At 38.9% G+C, this 27,455-nt stretch overlaps 2 protein-coding genes across 4 annotated transcripts in view; one reads left to right on the top strand and one right to left on the bottom strand.

Annotated features, from left to right (window-relative positions):
* The window catches only part of NNT (nicotinamide nucleotide transhydrogenase), a 96,022-nt gene that overhangs the window by 25,348 nt on the left and 43,219 nt on the right, over positions 1-27,455 (bottom strand). For all 3 annotated transcript variants that reach the window (XM_047092863.1, XM_047092871.1, XM_047092852.1), the window contains exons 8-17: positions 21,798-21,931; positions 21,306-21,497; positions 20,529-20,682; positions 17,333-17,494; positions 15,945-16,055; positions 14,792-14,937; positions 13,137-13,332; positions 10,605-10,838; positions 9,278-9,438; positions 7,092-7,271 (exon numbers count right to left, since the gene is read on the bottom strand). In XM_047092863.1, the coding sequence (XP_046948819.1) occupies positions 7,092-7,271; positions 9,278-9,438; positions 10,605-10,838; positions 13,137-13,332; positions 14,792-14,937; positions 15,945-16,055; positions 17,333-17,494; positions 20,529-20,682; positions 21,306-21,497; positions 21,798-21,931 (1,670 nt within the window). The remainder of the gene's footprint in view (positions 1-7,091; positions 7,272-9,277; positions 9,439-10,604; positions 10,839-13,136; positions 13,333-14,791; positions 14,938-15,944; positions 16,056-17,332; positions 17,495-20,528; positions 20,683-21,305; positions 21,498-21,797; positions 21,932-27,455) is intronic.
* Positions 23,357-24,024, top strand: LOC124521774 (ubiquitin-conjugating enzyme E2 N-like). Its single transcript, XM_047092885.1, has one exon. It carries the CDS (start codon positions 23,357-23,359, stop codon positions 23,771-23,773), a length of 417 nt encoding a protein of 138 aa, XP_046948841.1. The 3' UTR covers positions 23,774-24,024.

The raw sequence follows: 27,455 nt of genomic DNA on the forward strand, positions 1-27,455 counted from the left end.
AAAACTGCAAATCACTGTACATGAACAAAGCAGTCATTCTACATGATCAGCACTGGATTTCTCACTTCTGAAAGGGCTATAATAAACATATGATTGATCCAATGTGTATACCATGTAAAAGCTATATAAATGCAATCTATTACTTAAAAAAAAAAAAGACAATACTGTATTCTTAAAGAATGAAAAGCAACTGGGATTTCCAGGGACATGTAAACACACTAGGAGAAAAAAAACATGACAACCCACACGAAGACAGCCCAGCCTGCTACCACCTTCATGCAGACGTGAACATACACGTCTGAAGTGGGACAGAGGTAGAGGCAGGGAGGACAAGGTGCAGAGGCAACAAACAGAGAGCCATACCTGACTAAAGGCAGCATATCAATAACATAAAGAGGATAGATCCAAATGTTGCCAGAATTGTAATTATCCTTTTTGACCTAGGCTCACTTATCACACACAGCATTTGCATTTTACAGAGCCCAAACTCTGGTAAACTTGTCTAAGATTATCACATACAAAATAAAGTCCAGAATATCTTTATACATTTATGAACAGACAAGAGGGCCAGAGAAAAATTCATAATGGTTTTATTTAGGTATAGAGTCCCAATCTGACATAAAGATTTAAATTCTTAACCCAACCTCCTATACTTAAATCCAGGTTTTATTGAAAATCCAAATAGCCAGGCCTGAGACTTCCAAACATTCAACATTTGTTGATTTTGTTAATCCTTTCTAGTTTTGAATTAGAAGATTCTGAAATTAACAGAAATATGTTCTACCAAATAAATGCTTGCCTTAAAAACTAAATCAAAGGAATGTGCATCGACTGATGAATGGATAAAGAAGATGTGGTATATATATACAATGGGATATTACTCAGCCATCAAAAAGAATGAAATCTTGCCATTTGCAACGACGTGGATAGACCTAGAGTGTATTATGCTATGCGAAATAAATCAGTCAGAGAAAGACAACTACCATCTGATTTCACTCATATGTAGAATTGAAGAAACAAAACAGATGGACATAGAAGAAGGGGAAAAAAGAGAAAGAGAAACCATAAGAGATTCTTAACTACAGAAGATAAACTGCAGGTTGCTGGAGGAAAGGTGGGTAAGGGGTGGGTTAAATAGGTGATGGGTATAAAAGAGGGTATGTGTGTTGAGCACTGGGTGTTATATGTAAGTGATGATCACTAAATTCTACTCCTGAAACCAATACTACACTGTATGTTAAGTAACTAGAATTTAAATAAAAATTTGAAAGATTAAAAAACATTTGATTCAGGGGCGCCTGGGTGGCGCAGTCGGTTAAGCGTCCGACTTCAGCCAGGTCACGATCTCGCGGTCCGTGAGTTCGAGCCCCGCTTCGGGCTCTGGGCTGATGGCTCAGAGCCTGGAGCCTGTTTCCGATTCTGTGTCTCCCTCTCTCTCTGCCCCTCCCCCATTCATGCTCTGTCTCTCTCTGTCCCAAAAATAAATAAACATTGAAAAAAAAAACAAACATTTGATTCAAAGGAGTATTTCAGACATAGAGATATTTCTATCATAGATAACTTTTTTCTTGTTTTAAATTTTTTTAAATGTTTATTTATGAGAGAGACAGACAGACAGACAGACAGAGCATGAGCAGGGGAGGGGCAGAGAGAGAGAATCCACAGAATCCAAAGCAGCTCCAGGCTCGGAGCTGTCAGCACAGAGCCCGACACGGGGTTCGAACTCACAAACCACGAGATCATGACCTGAACTAAAGTCGGACATTCACCCGACTGAGCCACCCAGGTGCCCCAGGTCATAGATAATTTTTAAAAAGTGAAACACACAAAATGGTTCCATCACCTGCATCACCCAGTCCTGCAGAGCGACAGATGTACAAGGATATGACCACTGTAACTTGGTGTAAAAGGAACCATTCTTCTCTCCCTATAAAACTGAATGGAGGAGAAGAATTTCTGAGGACATTTAATTAATGTTTACCCACTTCTAATGGCATCTTCAGGAGAAAGAAAGGGAACCACACAGTAGTTTAACAATCAAAGTCAACTTGTTAAACACATATCCACAATTATATCACCATTAAGCTAATTCCATGTGGTCTCTTAAAAACTAAATTATTTTTTATCCCTGAATTTACCATTGCAACATCATATTTTCAGCAAATGCTTAGGGTGTAGGGCTTTCTTTTGTTTGTTTGTTTCTTTCTTTTTTTTGCTTGCTCAAGTGATTAATGAGACTATCCTGGGCAGACTGAGGAGTTCCCAGCTCCCAAGACAAAGTATTCGCAACACTATCCAAGACTGTTCCTTTCAAGTTACTAAGCCCTATAATGAAAACTGTATGCTACATTAAAGAGACCCTTAATTCACATCATTCCAAGCAAACTATAAGAAATGAATTTGAAAACAAAAGAAAGGTCATAAAATAGACAAAACTAACGCAATAATAACATACAGTCCATTTACTATCATTTCTCATTTCAGTGCTTTGTGGGCGCCAAATAATTGACTGCAAAGCAAAAAAAGAAATTATTTTTGGTTTGGCTTTGATGTACTTCACTCTGTTCTATTTTCATTTGGAAATAAGCAACAAAGTACAAAAATCAGAAAATTCGGTCGGAAAATGCAGTTCCCCTTCTACAAGCGCTCTACCTCCCAGGCTGTTTGGACACAATCTCAAGTACATGGACTGTAAAATCATGAAGAGGTTAATGTCTATATGACTTCTAGACATAAAGCAAATTATTCACTTGAGCTGCTTCTTTGGACACTATCGATATTTTTCAGTTTAACATTGGGTATTGTATAACCACAGCATTCGGCTCAGAAGACACACAAGAGAAGAACTGTCAAAACAAAAATTCAATTTTCGGTATTACTGATTAGCCACTCGGGGAGCATTTCATTCCCTCTCACATAATAAAAGCACTCTGTTCCGGTTTGGACTTGCATGTTTCCTTTAATAAATAATAAAATAATGAAGCTACAACACACTAGTAATATTAATAGATATCGATATACGATAGTACATCTGTTACCATATGCTATCCAGGGAAGATTCCAAAATATGAAATGAGCTGACAAATATTTATCTAATGTTCATGTAACAAGTATTATACTCATCTGAGGTGCCAGGTGCTAGGTCAGGCTCCATAAACACAAAGGCAAACAGTAAATGACATCTTAAAATATCTTCCTTGTAAAATGAGAATAGTATCTCCTACCTCCAGAATTAGTGTGGGGATTAAACGAGCTAACATTTGTAAAGCACCCAGCTTTAATGCCCAATCACGAGCAGCTATTTCATTTTTATTTTTATTAGGAACCACTCTGAGCTGCTAAAGCATAGGCCATGAAGAAACAATTTTTTTGATAATAAAACAAGCACAAGCCAAGAATCAATGAAGATTAATGTGAAAAGTCAGGAATCGGGGCAATCTGGAAGGAGAGAAAATTTCTATCTTCAAAACTGAAAACTACAGCAGGGTCGTTTCTGTTGTTGCCTTGTTTGTTTCATAATAAGACATAGGACTGAAGAGAGTGTGAGAAAACTAGCTCCCCACGCATCACCGTTGAGAGCTAAGACTGGACGGTCCTTTGTGGACATCAATTCATCGATATTGAGAGCCAACAGAAAGCTCTTACTCCCTTTGACCAAGTAATTGTACTTACAAAAAGGTCAGCTAAAGGAAAAAATCAAAATGCACAAGAAGGTATACTGAAGAAAAAAACAAAAACCAATACTACGGACTTGGATATATTATAGCATATCTATGTGATAAAACAGGCAGACACCAAAAATTATTAGAAAATCATTGGTGAGAACATTGAACAACACAGAATATATTTGAACATAGGTATATGGGAAAATACTGGAATTAGAATATTAAATTTTAAGAGTTAAGTGGTAATGGCATTGCAAATGATTTTATGTATTTATCCTTTTCTACTTTCTTCCAAATTTCCCACATTAAGCATCTTTTATTTTTGTAATTGAATAGTATTTTCTAAAAATTTAAAGCTTCGGCTGTCCTTGAATCCAAATTAATTTGAGTTGCTATTATAAACAGAGTATCAGTCTGATCCAGAGTGACACTTAGGGTCACAGACAGCTGTAAGAATACCCTGTTAGCCTTATACGGTACGGGAATAAAAAATATCTGTGAAATGCTGACAGTAAATGACATGCCTGACGTGGTGGAAATAGAAAGAAAAAAAAGAAAAACCAGATCAAGAAATATGAAAGACGAGAAAAGCATAAGACAAAGATGATACAGTCACAGAAGTACACATAGAAAAAAGTATTTTCAACAACTGCCTCTTACTACCTTATTCTAGTTACTGTCATAGAATTGCTACTGTCAGTTTCTGTAGTTACTATAACCAACAATAATAAAAGAAACTAGATGAAGAAAGGAATGGGAAGGAAATTAAAAAAAGACACACAGAAATTTGGGAAATACTACTGATAAGATTTAAGAACCTAAATAAAACCATTTAAGGAAAAAAAAATGATAAAGCCAAGAAAGACCCATGATGATGCTCTAAGAACTAGACATAAGTACTCCTCACCTCTCCCCAGATCAGTATGCCACTGGCTTTGTTAAAATTTAAGTCTTCCCGTGTAATTTTAAAATCAGTATTTTGACCAACAAGTTTAAGTAATGATGAAAATCTGCTGCCCCCTCCTGGTCATTCAAATTCACCAAACGAAGCAAAGTCAAACTAAGAGTTCATTTTTAAATGCTAAGTGAAATAAGTCAGTCAGAGAAAGACAAATACCATATGATTTCATTCATATGTGGAATATAAGTAACAAAACAGATGAACAAAGGAAAAAAAGAGACACAAACCAAGAAACAGACTCTTAACTACAGAGAACAAACTGATGGTTACCAGGGGGGAGGTGGGTGGGGACGGGTGTACAGGTGAAGGGGATGAAGAGTAAACTTACCATGACGAGCACTGAGTAATGTGCAGAACTGTTGAATCACTATACTGTACACCCAAAACTAATATAACACTGTATATAATCATACTGGAATCAAACAAAAAACTTAATTTAAAAAAAGTTCATTTTTTGAGAAAACTATCTCTAATACAATTGAATACATTTTTCCTTGTTCACAAACATCTGTTTTTTGTCTTTTAATTTTTTTAATGTTTATTTACTTTGACAGACAGGGAGAGAGAGTACAAGCAGGGGAGGGACAAAGAGAAAGAGAGAGAGAGAGAGAGAGAGAGAGAGAGAGAATATCCCAAGCAGGCTCTGTGCTGCCAACACAGTGTCCTCCCTGGGGCTCAAACTCATGGACTGTGAGATCATGACCTGAGCCAAAATCAACAGTTGGATGCTTAACCAACTGAGCCAACCAGATGCCCCAAACATTTGTTTTTTTTTAAACCCCAAAGCCTGACACCTTTCAAGCAGGAGACACAAGCTTCCACCTTTCCAAATTCCCTGAACAACCTGGAAGATTTCATTTTAAAACCTCTTCCTTTCTTTGAACTTGGGCTATCAAATCCTTTGTTTTACAATATGGCCAAAGAAAACTAATTTTTTTTACTATAAAAAGATAACCTCAGCATTCAATTTACAAAGAGATTTTCAGTGAAAACATTTGAGAAATTCTGAGTTATAAAATAAGGGTGGGTCTTTTTTAAATATTGTAATAAAAGAATGGAGGCAGAATAAATGTCCTTTTTCTGCCTGAATTATTAATCAGCAGAGCCACATTCTGATGTCACTCCATTTCACACTTGCCCTTTCACAGTCATTCAGAACTGTTAGAGAATAGTATCTATCATCTGAAAACATTTTCTAGTCAAACCTTTAATTATTTGCAGGATATCTTCTTGCCATCCAGAAGAGAATTAGAAACAAAAAGGAAGCTAAGAAGTATTTGTTTTCTTAATTTTTTTTGCTTTTTTAAAAAAGATCATGCTGACCACAAAACTTCAAGATAGGCACTCTCACAGATGACCAGTGGGAGTGTTAATTGAAGCAAGCTTTCCGGAAACAACACAGCAATAAGTAGAAAGAACTGATAAAAACGAGCATACTCTTTCACTTCGAAGAATCGATCCGAAGACAAAAATCAGAGGTGCCCGAGATGTATTTTCTACAAAGAAAAATTAAAACTCAAACAATATAATTTTTATAGGGAAATATTAAATAAATTTTATATATCCATATGATGGATTTATATGAAGTCCATTAAAATATTAGTTAAAAATCACTTTTAATAAGGAAATGGCAAGAGGGGTGCCTGCGTGGCTCAGTTGGTTAACCAACCGACTTCGGCTCAGGGCATAATCTCACAGTTCATGAGTTCGAGCCCCACATCAGGCTCTGTGCTGACAGCTCAGAGCCTGGAACCTGCTTCGGATTCTGTGTCTCCCTCTCTCTCTGCCCCTCCCCTGCTCTCGCACGTGCGCTCTCTCTAAAAAATAAACAGAAATTATTTATTTAAAAAATAATACTCAAAATAATAAAATGACCAGAATATAGTAAGACGAAAAGAATAAAATGTAAAACAGTATATAATATGATCAGACAAGTAAATACACGGGTATGTAAAAGAGAAAAAAAAGAAGAGAATACAAGAGATAGACCGAAATCTTAAATGCTTATCTCCAGCTGGAGGGAGTCGGAAGATTTTTTTTTTTTTTCAATGTTTATTTATTTTTGGGACAGAGAGAGACAGAGCATGAATGGGGGAGGCGCAGAGAGAGAGGGAGACACAGAATCGGAAGCAGGCTCCAGGCTCCGAGCCATCAGCCCAGAGCCTGACGCGGGGCTCGAACTCACGGACCGCGAGATCGTGACCTGGCTGAAGTCGGACGCTTAACCGACTGCGCCACCCAGGCGCCCCTAGAAGATTTTTTTATCTTTATATTTAATTTTCCTAAATATCTACACTTGGGTGCTTTAAAAGCAGTCTTGCAAATTTATTCAGATGAAACACTCTGAGATTTCTACTGAAGAAAATAGGAACGGACACAGTCGTTTCTACTGCAAATAGAAGAAATACCAAACACATCCTTATTTTGAGAACACCATGTCTTTTTTGTGCACACATGTTTCTTACCACACACATGATGTAGGACAGGATGGCACCAGAGGAGCCTATGAGTGCGCCCACGATGGTCAGCAGGTTGTTGTTGAGCAGGAAGCCCTCCGCGCACAGGGCCCAGCCTGAGTAGCTGTTCAGGACGGTGATGACGACGGGCATGTCTGCACCCCCGATAGCAGCTGTCAAAGTCACACCCTATGATGAAAACCAGAGCAGAACCAAAATTAATACAATAAAAATAAAACCTCTGACACTGGACATCTTGGTTCTTAGTCATTCTGGTGTTCCAATTAACCTACTTCCCTTGAAGTTCTCCTGCCAGTAACAACCAAGTGCCTCCTATCCGGTCAACTCTCCCGCAGATGCACCAAGTGAGAACACTGAACCACCTCCCCGCCCCGAAATATCCCTAAGTCCCTAAAAGGCAGTGATGAAAAGCAGGCAGAAACTAGAGAGGGGTCTGCACTTGGAAAAAGGTGAGAGCACTGAGTGAATTTTGTGGTTTTTATGGTTAGTCTAAGGGCAGGCACCTGCTCGTGCCAGGAGAAAGAGCTGAAACTAAATCACGAGCCCACAGTCTCACTAGTTTGAAGATCCAAGGACAGGATTTAGGGTGACTAAGGCAGCTGGAAAGGCAGAAGGCAAACTGCAAAGGAGCAGGCTGAAGAGAGGGAGCCCCAAACTCTATATATAAACTCGGCCCAAATATCTGGCTCACTCTTTATGCATTACGCATTGATCTAATAACAGATTTCAGCAACCACCCCCCTCCCCGCAATCATAGGTGAGCCAGATTTGAAATCTGAAGGCAGCCAAGTTAGCTGCCTACAAAAATAAATTAAAAAATAATGATCAATATTCTTTGGAGGAATACAACAGAATCCAAAGTCTGTCTAGTGCAACCCCAAATCACTAAACACAGGAAAGGAAAAACATGATGGGGAAGAAGAGTTTTGCTTTTTATTCCACATACGTTGAGTTTAAGATGTGAATGTATTCACAGGCTACTTAATTAAGTCAAAAGCAATTAAAATAGTCCACAAAATATTTTATCTTACTCAGACATCCTTATAAAAGCATAAAGTAGCTCTTAAATATCAAATTCATCCCTTCTCAAAAATAGTAATTCTTAAAATTTTCTATTTCTATGCTATTGGTTTTATTTTGAGACTTTTTTTTACCTCTTCTGCTCTCCTGAATAAAAAAAAATGTCAAAACTACTTTTCATTGGTTTAAAATAAAACAAAACTCAGTGCTATATAATCCTGAAAAAAATTGGATTGTCAGTAGTCATAAAAAGAATTTTAAGTTACTTTTCAGACTTCTAAAGTTTCTTGGTCAAAATCAGTCCTTTTAGGATTACATAATAATAAGTATTATTTTAACACTGTAAATCATGAATCAAGCAGCCAATATGTGTTTGATAAGCAATTACTATATGTCTAATTTTGTGCTAAGCACTACAAATTATTTTAAAAACTTAAAACATTAACCTTGTCTATAAGGTTGACTCCAGACTAGACAAATAAGGGAATCAGTGAATAACAGAGAGCTGTTTGCAAAGGCTTCATACACTGATATAATGAAATGCTACACTGTAGCACATGGCCAACTAGAGAATGCTGTATGTATCAATATACTAAATACAAAAATTAGAGAGGAAGAGGAGGACCAAACCTACCATGAAAGAAAGGCTTTGCTGAACTCCCCCCACTGAGCCCAGAGGATTTATTAACTGCATTCCATTTTATATACTGTGGTTATTTAACTTGGTATCCTAGTTTCCAATAAATGTTAGCACAACTAATTGGCAGAGAATACCTTCCACTTATCACATAAAACCCAAAGCATTATTCTGTGGGCCCTGTCACAACAGGGAGGCTCCCCACGAATGGTATTGAAAACACTTGGCTTTTTAAAATTCCCTATTCACCAACACACTGATCCAGTGAAAAGACCCCAGAACAATAAATGTGTCACAAGACAACTTTGGAAGCAACCATTACGTGGAAAGAAAGAGTGGATTTTTCTTCTTGCACTTTTCTGTGTTTTCCAAATTCTAAACAGAACACGTGACATCATTTTGAAACATGTTTATTCCATCAAGGGTCTTGAAGAGATAGAAATATGATTAGACTGTAATCAAACAAAATACTGCCAGTTCCTCACTGAGTGCATGCTTTCCATCTCTGACTTCTTACCATGACAGCAGAGAGAGCCGACACAGAGCCCAGACAGGTGATGCCGGTGGTAAAGCTAGGGTCCATCATGAATGGGACGATTCCACCCACACTAGCAGCCAGCAGGCCTGCATTAAGTAAGTGCCTTCCAGGAAGCAGGAGAGGGGCAGATTTCAGGATACCTAGGACCAAGGGCATGTCAGTCAGAACCTAGCACGTGTCATTAAATTAAAACAACAACAACAACAACAACAACAACACACACACACACACACACACACACACACACACACACACGTGTGTGTCATTTAATCCTAAGCTACCAAAATTTAATATCAGCATAAAAAAAGGACCTGAAACATAAAAGCAAATTAGGGCTCTTAGACGTAACAAATGTTAACAGAAGTAGGAAAAGTATGGCTCAACTTAACTGTTCTTTACTTTGATCACACAACAATTTCTTTACTCTTTGTCACAAAATCTTAAAAAACTACTTTTTTCCCGTATGACCGACACACAAGTTGTTAAGTGTGGTTTCATTTATTTAAAACTTCAAAACAGAGTCCTAGCACATTAGCATTTCTGACTCTATCAACTGAGCCCAAGGGAGCAGAGCCCTGGTTTGCTACTTGTTTTTAAAAACAAAGCATGAGACAAGAACATCGTAGGCTTGAAGTTCTTTTGGGATTTTAAGTTCCATGGAAGTTTCCTATTTAATTTTAATGACTTGATTACTGAGAGGCCAGACCAGATTTTTATATCATAAACTAGTTTCTATATAGACTCACTTTTTCATGAAAACACTGAAAACAGCCTATGTGAGGTTTGGTTTTTTTGTTGTTTTTTTTTACCCCCACTTCTATTTTCCTGGCTGACTTTGGCAGTAGCAGAAGATGCCATGCTACAGCTGTAAAATGTGTATCTGTTTTCAGAATCAGTACTGCATAGTGATCACACCAGCTTATTCAATAAGCTGCTCTCTATTCTGGAAAACGTATGAAGTTCATTCTTGTGAACTCTACAGAGGCATCTCTAAGGGTTATGAAGATGTTGTTTTGTTCACATTTATCATCAAATGTCAACTAGTCCCTCTACACAAATTTCTGTGCACTTGTTTCCTCCGTTGGCTGTCTACAGAAGGAACAGCTTCAAAGCCTTAGGAGATCTGGAAGGCTCAAATAAAGGAAAGCAACCGTGATGTGGAGGAGGGGGTCTTTTATATATTTGAGCGCTACCTGAATTCTTCACCTAACAGCTTTGACAGTTAAGCCATTTTCTAAAATTGAAATGGACCCCTAAACAAGAGATATTTACACTGAATAATATAGGTAGGTGCTAAATCACTTACCCTGCAGTTTTCCATAGGCAACAAGAGAGCCACTGAACGTGACGCCTCCGATGTAAGTACCGAGGTAGGCCACGATCTTGGTGAGATTTGCTGCTGCGTCCACAGCAAAATGGGGGTATTCTACAATGTACTCAGCTATGCAAGTAAGCACCGCTGCCAAGCCCACTAAACTGTGGAAAGCAGCAACTAACTGAGGTAAATCAGAAATCTGGATGCGTTTGGCAATTGTCAGTCCTGTTGGGAAATGAAGGTCAAAGAGATATTAAAACTCAACACAGCTTTGAGAAGCAACTCTGATAAAGCCCATGCCTGAACATTATTCAGCCATAAAGAAAGATAGAAATCTTGCCGTTTGTGAAAATATTGATGAACCTTGAGGGTATCATGCTAGGTGAAATGAGTCAGACAGAGAAAGACAAATACCATATGATCTCACTTGCATATGAAACCTAAAACAAAAAAACAACCAAGCTCATGATACAGAGAACAGACTGGTGGTTGCCAGAGGCAGGGGAAGGGGGACGGGCAAAATGGGTGAAGATTCCAGGCTCAAAATAAGTCGTGGGGATGTAACATACAGCATGGTGACTATTATTAATAATACTGTATAGCGTATTTGAAAGTTGCTAAGAAAGTAGATCTTGAAAGTTCTCATCACAAGGGGCCCCTGGATAACTCAGTCGGTTGGGCGTCCAACTCTTGATTTCGGCTCAGGTCACGATCCCAGGGTCATGGGATCAAACCCCACATCCAGCTCTGTGCTAAGCACAGAGCCTAATTAAGATTCTCTCTCTCCCCCCTGCCTGCCAGTCTCCCCTGCTCACACTCTCTCTCTAAAATAAAATTTAAAAAAGAAAAGTTCTCAGCGCAAGAAAAAAAAAATTCTGCAACTATGTATGGTGACAGATATTTGCTACACTTACTGTGATTATTTTGCAATATACACAAATACTGACTCATTATTTCATACATCTGAAACTAATACAATGTATGCCGATTCTACCTCAATTTTTTGGGTATACACATTTAAGGGTTTCCCATCATTATCACTAATAAGTATTTATCTGCTTCCTCATATGGGCTAAATATTCTCTCACAGGGACTATACAGAAGGTAAGGACGCTGGCTATGTATACCCTTTCAAAATAGCAGGCTTTCTCAACACACAGTCCAATTCCAAAACCCAACACACAGCACTGACACCTGCCTCTTCCCTCACAACCTGCAAACACTCCCCTAACGCTTCTTCACATGCCTTTACATCCCCCTTCTGCAAGAATACCTCAAGCTCTCTTCTCCAAAAGCCAATATTTGCTTCTTCAATATTTGAAGAAGGCTTAGGTTTTCAGGGCGGTGGGTGGGAGCAAAGGTGAACACATGCAAATAGCTGGGTAGAGTAAACGTGCAAATGAGGAGACTCTTGAACTCCTGCCTGGTTCTAGGCAGGTGGTACAGGAGTGCCTCTCAGAATACTTGCTAAGATCCTGTCTAAAAGTTTTTCTGCCATGAACCTACAACACATTTTCCTTCCAGTTCCTTTCCAGGGACTATTGAGAAAGGACACAAAGCATTCCTGCGAAAGTACAAAAGGAGGTCTAAAGCTACTGTTATGCTGGTAAATATATAACCACCAGCTCCTTGGGATAAAAACACGTGCCTGTGCCTGTTAGAAGTATGTACATGAGTTTTCGCTGATATGAAGGTATAGAGCACACAAGTTTCAAATAACAAAACATATAATACTCTCTATTGTAAACTCCATGTAGCCAATTGACTTTCACAGAATGCATTTGTTGTCTTTTACCAACTCTTGTGTCTGTCGCCAACCTAGTGGTTGCAACTGATGAATGAGTGTGGTTCCCATGGGAATGTTGGCTGACAGTTTTGTCTGCATTAACAAGTAAGACAAAACTGAAAGATGCATGTGAGAACCTCACTCAATATCAACAATGTGAGCAGCTGCTTCACTAAATCGGACGATAGTTTTCAAACACTATGAGAATATTTTCTCAGTTTTTTTGCGATATTCACCACATAATGGCTATAGACACAGCACACTTTTGAATTTAAGCTGCATTATTAATATTTTCTCCACCACTTTCTCAGGGCTGGACAATCAACAAAACAATAAATGAAACCCAGATATGTTAGTATCTGTTGATTTCCACCGTGTAAATGCAACCATCATGATCAATTTCTAACTACCAAGGTTATGTCATTAACTATGGAGCTGGGAAGCCATGGACAGAAGCCCACCTTTACACGGTATTCCTAAAAACAGATAATAAACATGGGTAATCTCAAGAGCATAGAAAATAAGCTCGAATAAATTAGAAAGTTATAAATAATATAATTACTTTTGTTTCTAATGTATTTTATTTTGGTGAAAAGTCATCAAGTTGGTATAATTCTCATTCAAATACAAACATTTTAAAACATTTAACATTGAGTAAGTACATCAACTGCACCAAAAGAGTGAGCTAAAAAATGGGCATGGGTTCCCATAAAGGTAGAAACCTGCCAAGTGCTTACCAATGGTACCGCCCAAAGCCATTGCTCCAGACATCTGGGCTAACAATTCTGGGGATGGGTTTAGTCCTCCGAGAGTCGCTGCCAGGCCTCCAGCCACCCCAATCATGCCCAATGCATTGCCAAGACGAGCTGTTCCCTGGGTGGAAAGGCCGGCCAGGGCACCAACACAGCACAGACCTGAGCCCAGATACATGATCTTTGCAAACAAAAGAGAAGAGCAGAGAGAAAGAGAGAGAGAGAGACAGAAAGACTATCAAAACTTTCATTCTATTAGCATAGGGAGGACTTCTCTTGAGGAAACATGATTTCCTAAGAACAACTTTAAATTCAGATAATAGAGGGACCAATATGACTTCTTCTTTGAATATTTCAATATATCTTTCTATCCATTAGGGATATTAACAAATTAAATACCTGAAATTCTACTTGCAGTTATACCATTTAGGTAAATTGGTTTCTTCTGTATTGGATGGCATGCACAAATGCATACAGAAGTACCTAAGTTTAAACAGAGTTATGGGCTCTAGACCTGACCAAACGCTGTAAAGGAGCCAATCCCTGACGTAGTAAATGCCAGGGACCATGCCCTATACTTTACTGAAGTTGTAAGTCAGTCCCATGAGATTCACAAAAGTTGAAAGAGTCATCATCCTCGTGTTACAAGAGGAAACCAAAGTTTAAAGAGGTTACTACATAATTCTTCCAAGGTCAAATGATCAGAAAATAGCAAATCTGGGATTCAGACAAGGGTCTCCCTGACGTACCACTCCAACTGTTCTCAAAAAAGATTTTGTTCAATCAACAAGTAAGAAACGCTGGGAACAGCGGAAACCAAGGGAGACACGATTTTCCTGCTGTCAGAGTAGATGCAATCACATGACAGTCATTGAAAAGTGATAAAAAAAAAATACTGAGTTCAGAACAAAATTGAGTCTCAATTATAATTATATTGGAACATGGAACTTTCGAAGTTCAACTTGATTATTTCTGCTTTTCTACATAACGTTTATTTTAAAACTTTTTTTAAATGAATTGACATAACATCTCCTGCTTACAAAAGATGATGCACTGAATTTGTTGGGGGAGAAACAGAAAATTTTCAAAATTTTTTACTGATTATTTCACCATATCCCTACAACAATCCAGCCAGGTACATAAAGAGGATACTAATAACTTTCTTGACTCTTTTTACATGTAGAAAAACTGAGGGACATGGGGCGCCTGGGTGGCGCAGTCGGTTAAGCGTCCGACTTCAGCCAGGTCACGATCTCGCGGTCCGTGAGTTCGAGCCCCGCGTCGGGCTCTGGGCTGATGGCTCAGAGCCTGGAGCCTGTTTCCGATTCTGTGTCTCCCTCTCTCTCTGCCCCTCCCCCGTTCACGCTCTGTCTCTCTCTGTCCCAAAAATAAATAAATGTTGAAAAACTGAGGGACAGACAGGGAAACCCACGTTAGCACATTCAGTTAGCAGGCAAATCTGTCACTAGAATCTGGGGTACGGATTCTTAGGGGATAGGAATGCTCCATTTGACCAAGATGTTTCTAGAGTTATTATTATATTTGCTTGTCAGAGCCTGAATTTTGATAACGATAATGTGAAATCTAGTTGGAAAGAAAACACAGTGGCAAAATTAAAAATCCTCAAAACAGCCTCTTACTTGTTCAATGTTATAGCCACTGTAGAGAGCTGCTAAATATCCTCCAACAAAGGTGCCAGCAGGGAGCAGATATAGGTAGTTGTATTCTGGGGGGTCCGTGGGACGCTTGAACATGTCCAGCATTCTCTGGGTCACCAGAAAGCCACCTTATCAAAGTAAATATAAAACAGAAAGAGGTATCTCATTTAGCAACATGATTTTTAAAGTGGTACACTTTTCCTATTTTAAGCACATCTTTATCACCTAAGGATAAATATAATATTAAGTAACATTTTAAGAGCTCAAAATTAAGTTAGGCTATTACTCAAGCCAGTTCCACTGAATGCAGGGAACCCTATATTCAAAAACAAAATTTGTGACCAGGGTGGAGCACCAACTCTTTCTGCATGACTACAAGTAAACAGGCATTCAAACAGCTTGGGAACGCAAAAGATCAAAGGCTAGTAATTTTTTCTAATAAGTTATTCTGTTTGTTAAACCTATATTAAGTGATAAAAGAAAAAAAATGCCATATTAACAGGCACCAGATTTCTTGGACATATTAACTGATTTTTTGATACAAAATAGCATCAAATGAGTTTATACAAGTGATGGGCCAGGCTTTCAGTTTTCAGGAACACAGGCCAGGATAAGGCAAAAGGCTAAAATTTTATCTAAAAGTATACTCATTTAGAGATGTTACGGTGATAGCTACAAGTCAACTTAATTCAAAACTATGCATTCAATAACTTTCTAGTTAACCTGTAGCAAGACAATCATTCTGTTTGTTTATTTCGGGGCACAGGGGAAGAGGGTGTTCTTTTATCAAATGGTTTCTAAAAATTACAAGTGGGCAAAATAATTTTTCTTCACAGAGAGCATTTATGATCTGAGTGAGACCATTTTTAAAGGCACAATTAAATTCTTAAAATCAGAATGTCTAACACTCCAAATGTCTATATCAGTTTATATTTGCTTCTCATGTCTCCATTAAAAGTAGCACTTGGGGGGGGGGGGAGGGGCACGCCTGGCTGACTCATTCAGAAGAGCATGGAACATGCAACTCTTGATCCTGAGGTCATGAGTTCAAGTCCCACGTTGGGTATAGAGATCACATACATACATACATACATAAACAGCACCGTGGGTTCTTTTACCACCATTGCCATCGTACCTGCAATGTTGACTGAGGAAATAAACGTAGCAAGAGCAGCAAGGCCCTGAGAAGTTGTGGAAGGATACAAATGTCCTCCCATCAGTGCCAACCCACCAACTGCAGTCAACCCTAAGAAAAAAGAATCAAGATGGTGAACAGGCATAGTGACACAGCCACACCCAATTCATAGCTGCAGGATCTCACACGTATAGACACAAAGGAGAACGTTCCCACACAACACTGTCACTCAAGTACTATTGTGGGCAAAAAGCTAACGAATGTTTTTCCTCTTGCATAAAAATTCAGCCTTCCTTTAACTTTCTAGCTCTGTTCCTCCGATAAAGATATAAATCAATAACATTATCAAAAAGTGGATAAACTGCTTCTGAACTGGAAGTAACTTGGCACGAACTATAAATACATGATGGTGGAGCCGTAACTTTGAACTTTCCAGAGTACAGTGCCTCTGGGAATGAGACACGTTCCGTGCAGAGACCCCGGATGCTGGGCCTCCAGCACTGCTGTCAGGGCTGTGCACTGGTGCCATGAAACTTCCAAGCCAGGGCAGGTCCAGGGTGGGTCTCATTCCTAGATCTGAGTCATCACAGGGGGCCAAAGAGACCAGCTCCTGGACAACTGTGTGGACCGCTGCACAGACCACCATCAAGACTCACACCAAAAAGAAATGCCTGATGCTACTCTGGCTGGCCAGCTGGGCTTCCTGTTCCAAAGCCTTCATGGTGAACCTGAGGATAGGTATGGCTTGCTGCGCGCAGACTTGCTGAGCTGAACGTTTAGATGAATCTAAGAAGAGCTCCTAACGGATGTCACAACTATAACTCTGTGAAACAGTGGTTTCCAAATTATATCACAGGAATCCCTTCTTTAAAGGAAATTGTAGGGGCGCCTGGGTGGCTCGGTAGGTTGAGCATCCAACGTCAGCTCAGGTCATGATCTCACGGTTTGTGAGTTCGAGCCCCACGTTGGGCTCTATGCTGACAGCTCAGAGCCTGGAGCCTGCTGCAGATTCTGTGTCTCTCTCTCTCTCTCTCTCTGCCCTTCCCCTACTCGTCCTCTGTATCTCTCTCTCTCAAAAATAAAAATAAACATTAAAAAAATTTTTTTAATAAATAAATAAAAATAAAGGAAATTATAATTGAAAGAAATAACAATGGTTCTGCACTGCTTGAGATGGGAGCAGCCCGAAGGCCTGACACTTACTTGCTCAGCCCCTTACTTCTGGCCCCATCCTTGCCCCTGTGGGAGCCCAAATCACCACAACCACCGCCTCAGATGCCAAGCCATACAATGTGTAAACAAAGACTTTATAAACCTCACTGAAAGCGGCTGGAGAATTGAACAGCCCATGAAAACCTAAGATGAGGGAAGACAAGAGAGGACCAAACCTGAGATTGCATTAGTCACAGACATCAGTGGTGAGTGGAGAGCAGGGGTCACTCCCCAGACAGTGTGGTAGCCCACGATGCCGGCCAAGCCAAAAGTGGTCACCATCTGGGAAAAGGCTAAATTGGGCGCCGCAAGGCCCAAACCCAGAATCCCAGTGAGACCTACAGAAAGAGAAGAGTGTGAGCTGACATCCAATTAATTACCTCAAGATTAAAAGCACACACATGCACGCACATACACACAAGCATGTGAAATAGTCAATCCTTTTAAATTCTGCACCCAATAATGAGATTTGCCAATAATGAGATTTTTTACACATTTCATGATGGGAGTCGGGGGGGGGGGGGTTAAAAGTATTATGAACAAACTCAACTTCCTGACTGCCACCTCTCAAAATAAAACAAGCTATAAAGATCTAGTAGAATTTATGAGTCACCTGAATAACAGTTTCCCCATTGTCCTCTTCCCTGTTTTAATTTCCATTGACAATGCCACATGTGTTTATACGAGTGTTTCTGTTCCAGAATTACAGACCTATACAGATCTACCAAAAAGCATTTCTACTTGGGCAAGACACAACCTTTACAAGACAGGACTTTTTTGAAGCCAATTTCATGTCACTCAGATTTGGCTAAGGAAGAGGGATTTTAAAAGAGTAGGAAGGATTTCATTCACTCCAGCACCTCCCCAAAACATATGGCTTCCACCCACCCGGGACAGAAGTTTTGCAATTGCTCCTGAATCTGGACTGGACTGCTGGCCAGGGCAGTCAGCTCCAGCCTCAACACCAAGTCAGCAAACAGGATTTTACAAAGAAAAGGAAAAAAAAAAAAAAACAAATTAAATTAAGAATGTGCAGAATACAAAGTCAGCTCTGAACATACATCTTTAATTATTGCCTTTCCTAATAGCAAACATGTGGATGGCTGTTCTGCAACAGAAGGGTTACCTAGTGGTCAGTAAAAATAATGCTAATGGGGGACCAGGGAGCTGGAATTCAGCTTTCTAAAATAAGGTACTTTTTTTCCTTGATATGAACTACTTCTTTCTAAGTGGCACAGCTAGAACATCTAGAAATTGACGTTAAGTTTACTTTAAATCATGTAATAAGACTGCAGTTTTAATTTATATTTCCCTACCCACATATAAAATTTCCAGGGTTCCAATGCATGGCCCATTAACCATCTGGAGGTAGAGTTAGAATACTGTTTTGTGTTCTAGCTAAACATCAGAGAAGCTGTATAGAGCTGTGGTGAATACATTTCATGGGGCGCCTGGGTGGCTCAGTCTAACTCTTGAGTTCGGCTCAGGTCATGATCTCATGGTTTGTGAGATGGGCCCCACTTCGGGCTCTGCGCTGACAGGGTGAAAAGCCTACTTGGGATTCTCTCTTTGCCCCTCCCTGACTCACATGCACTCTCACTCCCTTGAGCTCTCTCTCTCAAAATAAATAAATAAGCTTAAAAAATATATATATGGTTTCATAAGCCAGAATGCCTCGTTCAAATCCTGGGTCTACTGCTCCTTAGCTGTGTGATCTCAGGCAAGTTACTTAACTTGTCTGTGCTATAGTATCCTTATCTGTAAAATTATTAACCCTCTCTGTCTTCAGCTGGAAAAAGAAAATAATAAATAATATGTGCACCTCACTGAGGTCTTGTAAGAAGTAAATAAGTTAAGGCATATGAAGTGTTTAGTGCAATGCTTACCACTCATTAAAGGACTACATTAATTGAGAAGCACTAAAGTATCCATCTTTGTTGGGCATCTAAGATAAAAATCACATATCTGAAGGTTTTTTTAATCAACTATTTAACAAACTAATGTCTTTTCTATAACATATTTAATAATGTCAAATATGCTATTTCTATAGTCTTTGTAATAGAGGAAAAAGAAGAGAAAGAGAAAAAAAAGAAAGGAAAAAAAGTAAATCATATTCTTTGAAGAATACTATTCAAATAGATTCCTAACACACATGTAAAAGAAAAATACTTGTTTTTATTATTACGGAGGAAGTTTAAGGTAAAGAAAAACAAGTATATGGCCATCCTTTTATTCACTAGAATATGCTATTGTCATATCTATTAAAATGCAATAAACCTTGACTTAACACAAAACAAACCTAGAAAAATAAACCATCATATATGCCTCATTCTATTTCCTGACAAATCTCAAAGAGAAATGGAAATCTACAATCTTTCCAAAAATCCTCTGCAGGTACAATAAGCTGGTTTCTTTTTTTCTTTGACAAGAAGTGCAAGTCGGGACATGGCCCCATTTATTCACCATGTTCAGAACTAGAGGCTTTTCAGTCATTTTGCTGAGACTTGCTCTTTATTCAAGGAGAATTACACATTTCGCTTTCAAACATCTGGGCTCGCATGGGAATTTGGAGAATGCTGAGGCTACAAGAATTGTGTGCCTGGTGCTGGTCCTTAATTCTTTCTAGTTTGCTTTTCTTTTTGCTTTGGCTCTAAGTAGATCTAAATATTTTTAATTCATTCTATGAGAGAAACCAATTTAAAACCAAATGACCATATTTCAAACTCAAATAATTCATACCCAGAATGAATATTTATCACTCTTTTACAGTGACTGCTTAATGTTTTCGTTAAGATGAACTGAAAAGCAGAGAATTTGTGTTCAATTGTAAAGAAAGAAATGAAAATTTAAAACCTGAATTTTTTTACTAGGTAAATAACTAGGATGTTAGACAAACATTCAAGGGCTCTATCTGTATCGTACTGTTGATTCTTCAATGCAAACGTTTGGTTCCCTAGGCTTCCCCGATGTGCAGATGATCACAAGTGATGTTTTACAACCCACGAAGATAGATAAATAAGTAACTACATTTACGGGCACTTAAAACCAACACAATCCAACACACATCACTACTCGATATATTTGATGGAAGATGAAGCTATTAACAGCTATATTTTAAATGTTTTCTATGAAAGAAAAGCATTAACAGCCTGTATATGCTTTCACACACATTCATTCCAGTATCTGGCGAGCACCTGTATAATGCCACAGACGTGAGACAAGTAACACGTTTATGAAAACTCGCTTCTAACAGGCCCACTTCCTAATGGAATCCAAAGGAGAACAGCATTTCGTTCGCTAATTTTGACAATTGATACATTTCTTACAAAATCCAAATAATTAGGACTCAACCCTAAGGAAGGGGGTCCTCACCTGCTGTATACGCAGAAGCCGTAGTCATGGTCTTCCTCAAGGGCGTGACCGTAGCTGCTTTTTCAGCTTCCAGCTCAGCCACTGTCTTCGGTTTTACTGGGGCACCTTGAGGAATATTTTTTGGGGTGGGAGCGGGGAAAATCACTTCTCCATCCTAACAGAAATTAGAAAAACAATGTTAAAAGTCAATCCAGCATTTCAGAAACACAGAAGATAGTGACAGTGCTGGGGGGGGGGGAAAGAGCTGTTCTTTTAAATATAATTTTTCTGGGCCTCCTGGGTGGCTCAGTCGGCCAAGTGTCTGACTTCAGCTCATGTCATGATCTCACGGTCCGCGGGTTTGAGCCTCACATCAGGCTCTGTGCTGACAGCTCAGAGCCTGGAGACTTCTTCAGATTCTATGTCTTTCTCTCTGTCCCTTCCCTTGCTCGTGCTTGGTCTCTCTCAAAAATAAATAAACATTAAAGAAAATTAAATACAATTTTTCTTTTAAGATTTTTATTTTTATTTTAGAGAGAGAAAGAACACAAGCACATGTGTGAGCAGGGGAGGGGCAGAGGGAGGAAGAGAGAGAATCCCAAGCAGGCTCCACACCCAGCGGGCAGCCCAACTCAGGGCTCAATCCCGCATCCTTGGGACCACAACCTGAGCCAAAATCAAGAGTCAGATAGATGCTCAACTTCCTGAACCGCCCAGGTGCCCCTAAAGATTTTAAGTTATCTCTACATACAACACCTACATTTGTAATGAAAATGCAGGAAGGATTGGGTCTCTTACCTTCATCACTACAGTTCCTCTAATGACATGACCCATTGTACCAAAGTCAAAGTCGTCTTTCACTTCAAAATAAAAGTTATCTTTGTCAGGGCTGATGGCCTTCAGGAGCTTGGTGATGTTGTTGGAATAGAGGGTGCTGGCCTGAGTGGCCATTCGGCTGGGAAGGTCTGTGTAGCCGATGTGAGTAACTCCCTAAGTGAACAAAAATATATAGTCTGAAAGGTCTAATCCGGTCTGTTCACCTTCCTGCTAGGACAATTCGCAGTCATAGCCAAGCCTAAGCTGTGAAATTATGATCTTTGTAAATATGCACACATCTCACAAACAGTATATTTCAAAAAGAGCTTTAAATGTGCCTATTTTTAATTTTAAAAAATTTCAGGCCTCAGTTTCTCTGAACACTTTGAGCTTTGAGGCATAAATACTCTCTTGCAAATCACTATGGTGAGCCATGGGACATTGTCCACAGAGAGAAGCAGCTGTTTCCTATACCTTGTGAACGTAAAGTTCTCCTGGCTTCGTGGTTTCAAAGTTTCCGCCAGCCTCAGCAGCTAAATCCACAACAACTGAACCTTCCTTCATTGACTCAATCATTTCTTTACTAAATAAAACTGGGGCTTTTTTACCTAATAAAATGGAAAGAAAACAGAACAAATTATATTATACTTTTTTAAACTCTATTTTCTAATTATTACAGTAGTCTCTGGAGGCTCAAAAATGTAACATCTGAAATTTAACTCTTTCAAGAGACCCAAAAGTCTATACACAGGTGGAAATGGTCATCCTCCTCAGGAAGAAATATGGTTAGTACAAACTACAAAGCCGATATGCAGGAGGGAGATGTGTGGCTATTAAGCCAGCCTTTCCGTTTACTTACTCAGCATAGAAATCTCAGCACGGCTCTTCCCCACTGATTTACATTCAGCACCACTCATGAAGACATAACCATTTGCCTGGTTTTTTTTTTTTTTTTTTAATGCATCAGCTATTAAGGAAACTATGTGCACCTGAACTGGACAATCCATAAATATCACAAAAGTCAAGGGGAATACTCACTAGCAATTTACCAAATTAAAAAATGGAATATTTTCAAACATCTTAACAAACCTCACCAGATTTTCCAACATGTTAAATTAATCTACCTTCATTTAACACAGGATAACTTCAAGGAGAGACAGAGAAATGCCATGAAATGAAAACAATAGGAAATCCCAACCTGGGATTGGGGTTGGAAATCACTCATAGACTTTTATTTCCCCCAACACTATTTATTCTGCCTCTGATGAGTCAAGCCCTATACGTGGTGCTCAGAATATACTGGTAGATAAACAGAAAAGATCCCTGTTCTTATGGAACACTCTAGTTATGAGACAGTTCACATTTTTGATTCATTCACTAATTCTTACATAGAAGATAAAGCACCAACCTAACGTATTAGTATGTTCAAAGGGGGCCCACAATGTCAGTATATTACCGTGTTCAAGTTTCATAAAACAATAAACACCTAAGCCAAAAGACAAAGGACATAAACTTGTGAGACTGGTAGTAGGAAAGTAGAGAGTTAATAGCCTAATTATCTTTATCTTCTCCTCTTTTAGTAAGTTTTCAACTCTGTGTTTACAGAATTTTAGTAAAAGTACTATCAATTTTATAAATGAAAATTAATTTCAAATGAAATTTCCATTATAGGGGCGCCTGGGTGGCGCAGTCGGTTAAGCGTCCGACTTCAGCCAGGTCACGATCTCGCGGTCCGTGAGTTCGAGCCCCGCGTCAGGCTCTGGGCTGATGGTTCAGAGCCTGGAGCCTGTTTCCGATTCTGTGTCTCCCTCTCTCTGCCCCTCCCCCGTTCATGCTCTGTCTCTCTCTGTCCCAAAAATAAATAAACGTTGAAAAAAAAAAATTTTAAAAAAAAAAGAAATTTCCATTATAATAATAATCTGTTTTTCAATCTTCTTGATTGGAACACATATGGGTTTAAAAAAAGAAAACTAGGTGTGCGAGGCGAGTGGAGCCAGAGTCGAGACCAGAAGCCGAACTCGGGATCTGACAAGATGGCTGGGCTGCCCCGCAGGATTATGAAGGAAACCCAGCATTTGCTGGCGGAACCAGTTCCTGGCATTAAAGCAGAACCTGACAAAAGCAACGCCCATTATTTTCATGTGGTCATTGCTGGCCCCCAGGATTCCCCCTTTGAGGGAGGGACTTTTAAACGTCAACTATTCCTTCCAGAAGAATACCCAATGGCAGCCCCTAAAGTATGTTTCATGAGCAAAATTTATCATGCTAATGTAGACAAGTTGGGAAGAGTATGTTTAGATACTTTGAAAGATAAGTGGTTCCCAGCACTGCAGATTCGCACAGTTCTGCTATCGATCCAGGCATTGTTAAGTGCTCCCAATCCAGATGATCCATTAGCAAATGATAGAGCAGTGGAAGACCAACGAAGCCCAAGCAACAGAAACGGCTAGAGCATGGATAGGCTATATGCCATGAATAATATTTAAAATCGATCTGATCATCAAGTGTGCATCACTTCTCCTGTTCTGCCAAGACTTCTTCCTTTTTTGTTTGCATTTAATGGACACAGAAACATTACAGAATAAAAGCCCAGACATCTTCAGTCCTTTGGTGATTAAATGCACATTAGCAAATCTATGTCTTGTCCTGATTCACTGTTGTAAAGCATGAGCAGAGGCTAGAAGTACCATCTGGATTGTTGTGAAACATTTAAAAGCAGTGGCCCCTCTCTGCTTTTATTCATTCCCCCAATAGTGGTTAAAGTATAAAGCACTGTGAATGAAGGTAGTGGTCAGGGTTAGCTGCAAGGGTTGTGGGTGTTTTCTCTTTATTATCTTTTTTTTGGTGGGGGGGGGAGAGGTAGTTTTAATTTTATGGGCTCCTTTCCCCCTTTTTATGGTGATCTAATTGCATTGGATAAAAGCATCTAACCAGTTCTTTAGAATATGCTCTCTAGCCAAGTCTAAGTTTATTTAGATGCTGTAGATGGACAAGCTTGATTGTTTGAACCAAAATGAGAACATTAAACAGACATCACAGCTCTCACTAATAACATTGTGACTTTGCTGTCAAGTGTAGAATCCTTCCTTCAAAAAAAGCTTGTGACCATTTTGTATGGCTTATCTGGAAACTTCTGTAAATCTCATGTTGTAGTAAAATATTTTTTGTTATTCTACTTTGCCTTTGTACAGTTTATTTTACTGTGTTTCATTTTCCCAATGTGACAATCGTATTTAAAAATTAAAACTGATGGAACATTCTGTTTTGGTCTTCACCATCTGACAAGTCGAATGACAAGAGGTGGATTTTGCCAGTTTCTTTTCACCGATGCAAACTTGTGTTAAGATATCACTGAATGGAGTATTTATAAGCTGGCCCTGAGCATGCATAAAGCATTGCTATCTGGTATTTTTTTACCTCCTAGAAATTTGAGGTATGTGTTGTCTGATTAGTTAGATGATCATTAGTGTCTTGCCATGATGTCTGAAAATTACTGTACAGGAGAGTCACAGCAAAGCAGCCGTTGTGACTGGCTTTGTGTAGGACTCACATGTTATGCCACACTTGTTTGTCTGGCATTTCGGGTATGACCTCTTTCTTAGTGTTTGTCTGAAAACTCCATGTGTGACCACTAGTGTATGATACTATTAGGAAACACCAATCTGATAACCATCTGGGGTTTGCGGAGACATTTATGAGTCTTCCTTGTAGACCTCACGAGCAGACCTCAAGCAACCAGCTTGCATAAGTGTCATCCGAAAGGTTTCTTCCTTTGTGAACATCAAATCCTCAGTTCATGATTCTTATTTTCATCCTTCAGTATTTGCTCTGAGAGCTATTGCTTGATATTCAGTAATTTTTTCTGCATTGATAGAGTTCCTCCCCTCAGAAAAACTGTTCTTTCCCACCCGTTTCCGTATCTAATTTCTGATCCTTGTTATTTTTAAGACATCAGTGTAGCCAGTCCTAAGTATGTAAATGTTAACCTGTGGGTTGGAACCTTTTTCTTGCAATTTAAGGTAATGGATATTGTGGCCCATCTGAGTTTCCCCTACTCTTTATTCTCACAACGTCTGGAGTTTCTTCAGAATGTGGTATATTTTGTTGTGCTTCTATGTAAGATGAAGAATTATCCATTAAAATTACATTTTCGACATAAAAAAATAAAAGAAAAAAGAAAAAGAAGTATTTGTGGCACATGTGGGGGAAAAAAAGCTGAAAAGATAACAAATCGGTATTTATATAGTACCTCCCTCTTTCTCAATGCCAACTTTATACTTCCAAGATAAAGTCCAAATCCTAAGCCTCCTATTACTGAAGGCCTTCCTCCCTGGGTCTAATCACTCTTTCTCACATTCTCTCTCATTACCGGCCCACTGGACCTTCTGCTCCAGCCACACAGGGGTAGCTAGCTGCCACACAGTTTGTCGGATAATCTTTTGAGTTTCCAAGAAAGAGCAAGAATAAGGAGATATTTTCCCCAAAGACAATACTCTGACATCCTGGTGGTTTCATCATTTCTCAAAATTCTCTGGAAATAACTCCTTTCATCTACTCTCCCCACTACAGTCCAACAAAATCTTGAATATTTAAACTTTATTAAACATAACAATCTGGGGATGCAAACCACATACATTTGAGGACTCCTCCCCCCCCCCAAAAAAAGGTTATGCTGCTCAGCTCTGCAGTAATTTAAAGCTACAGATCATATAGGTGCATCCACATAAAGTGGCAAATTTAAAGCGCTAATGTGTGCTTTCTAGGTATTTACCATCATCCCCCTTCCTCTTCTCTAGTCCAGAGCCTCTTTTCCATTTACCAGCCTCTTGTTTGCTACAGCTTTTCCTCACACCTTACCTGTACCCTCCAGTCTCAGATTGATGTGCCTTGAACTGCAATTTGGATCCAGGCCCACCCCCTTTGACTTCTAACTGCACTAACTGTATAGCCATCAACTTCACAAATTTGATTTGGCATCTAATTAATTCCTCCTGCCTTAAAAATTCTGGATTCCTTCTTTTTAAGGATCAATTCCAGGACTGCAACCCTACTGACTTTACAAGACCTCAAGTGGCCAAAACCATTTAGGCTCCCTAGAAAACATCCTATATATTACCTATTTGTCTTTGATTTTACTCACTCAACCTTCACAAAACAATTATGCAGTGGCTGACACAACTTTAATGAGCACACACATACATACACACTGGCATCTTAACAAAAATAATAAATATTCTGTCCACATTGTCACTCTGAAATTCAATCACTTTTGAAAGTATAGGATATTCCTTCACATAATTTATTTAGTGTATAGTCAAATAACTAGAGGATGAGTTAAAATTTAAGTCACATAGGAATATTTAAGATACGTTAAATTATTACAGATAAAATGCACACAACAAAATAGTATGTATATACTACTGCCATTTGGTAAAAAAATTTCACATACATATTTATGAGTGTTTCGTATGTATTTTTATATATACATATACTATACTACATATCTTATATAGTTTCTAGTAAATTCTATATAGTATAACATTTAACCATACCAGGATATCTTTAAATGCTAAGAATATTTTCTTCTTTGTGCTTTTCCTTATCTCACAAATTTTCTATAAGAGCTAGTTTTAATTTGGGCACCTGGGTGGCTCAGTGGGTTAAGTGCCCAAATCTTGAGTTGGGCTCAGGTCATGATCTTGCAGTTAGTAAGCTTGAGCCCCACACTGGGCTCTGTGCTGATGGCACAGAGCCTGTTTGGGATTCTCTCTCTTCCCTCTTTCTACTCCTCGCCTGCTCATGCTCTCTCTCAAAATAAATAAATAAAACAAATTTAAGAGCTAGTTTTAATTTTATAATTTAAAAAATCAATAAAGGCCACAGGGAATACAATGAGGAATAGAACAGTACAGCTGGCTTTTAAGCATTCACATGTGGATTAATTTTTTTTTAATTCTGGAAGTGTAGAAATGAAAATTGAAAACAGAAGGGGAAAAAATAGAGCCAAAAGAGGAGCAGGGCAATACATAAAAGTTCCAAATGAGAAAATCCTCAAAAGAATAGTTCAAGAGGAGGAAAGACTGAGAAGGAAATTTCAAAATACTATCTTACCCTGATGTCCTCCTAGGGCAA

The sequence above is a fragment of the Lynx rufus genome, unplaced genomic scaffold, assembly GCF_022079265.1.
Source record: "Lynx rufus isolate CCGP_SWC_20201006 ecotype Redwood Valley unplaced genomic scaffold, mLynRuf1.p SCAF_1, whole genome shotgun sequence".
NCBI classification, from domain to species: domain Eukaryota; kingdom Metazoa; phylum Chordata; class Mammalia; order Carnivora; family Felidae; genus Lynx; species Lynx rufus.

Excerpts from the sequence above, each read along its gene's own strand:
- LOC124521774 (XM_047092885.1), top strand. The coding sequence starts at position 23,357 with ATGGCTGGGCTGCCCCGCAGGATTATGAAGGAAACCCAGCATTTGCTG.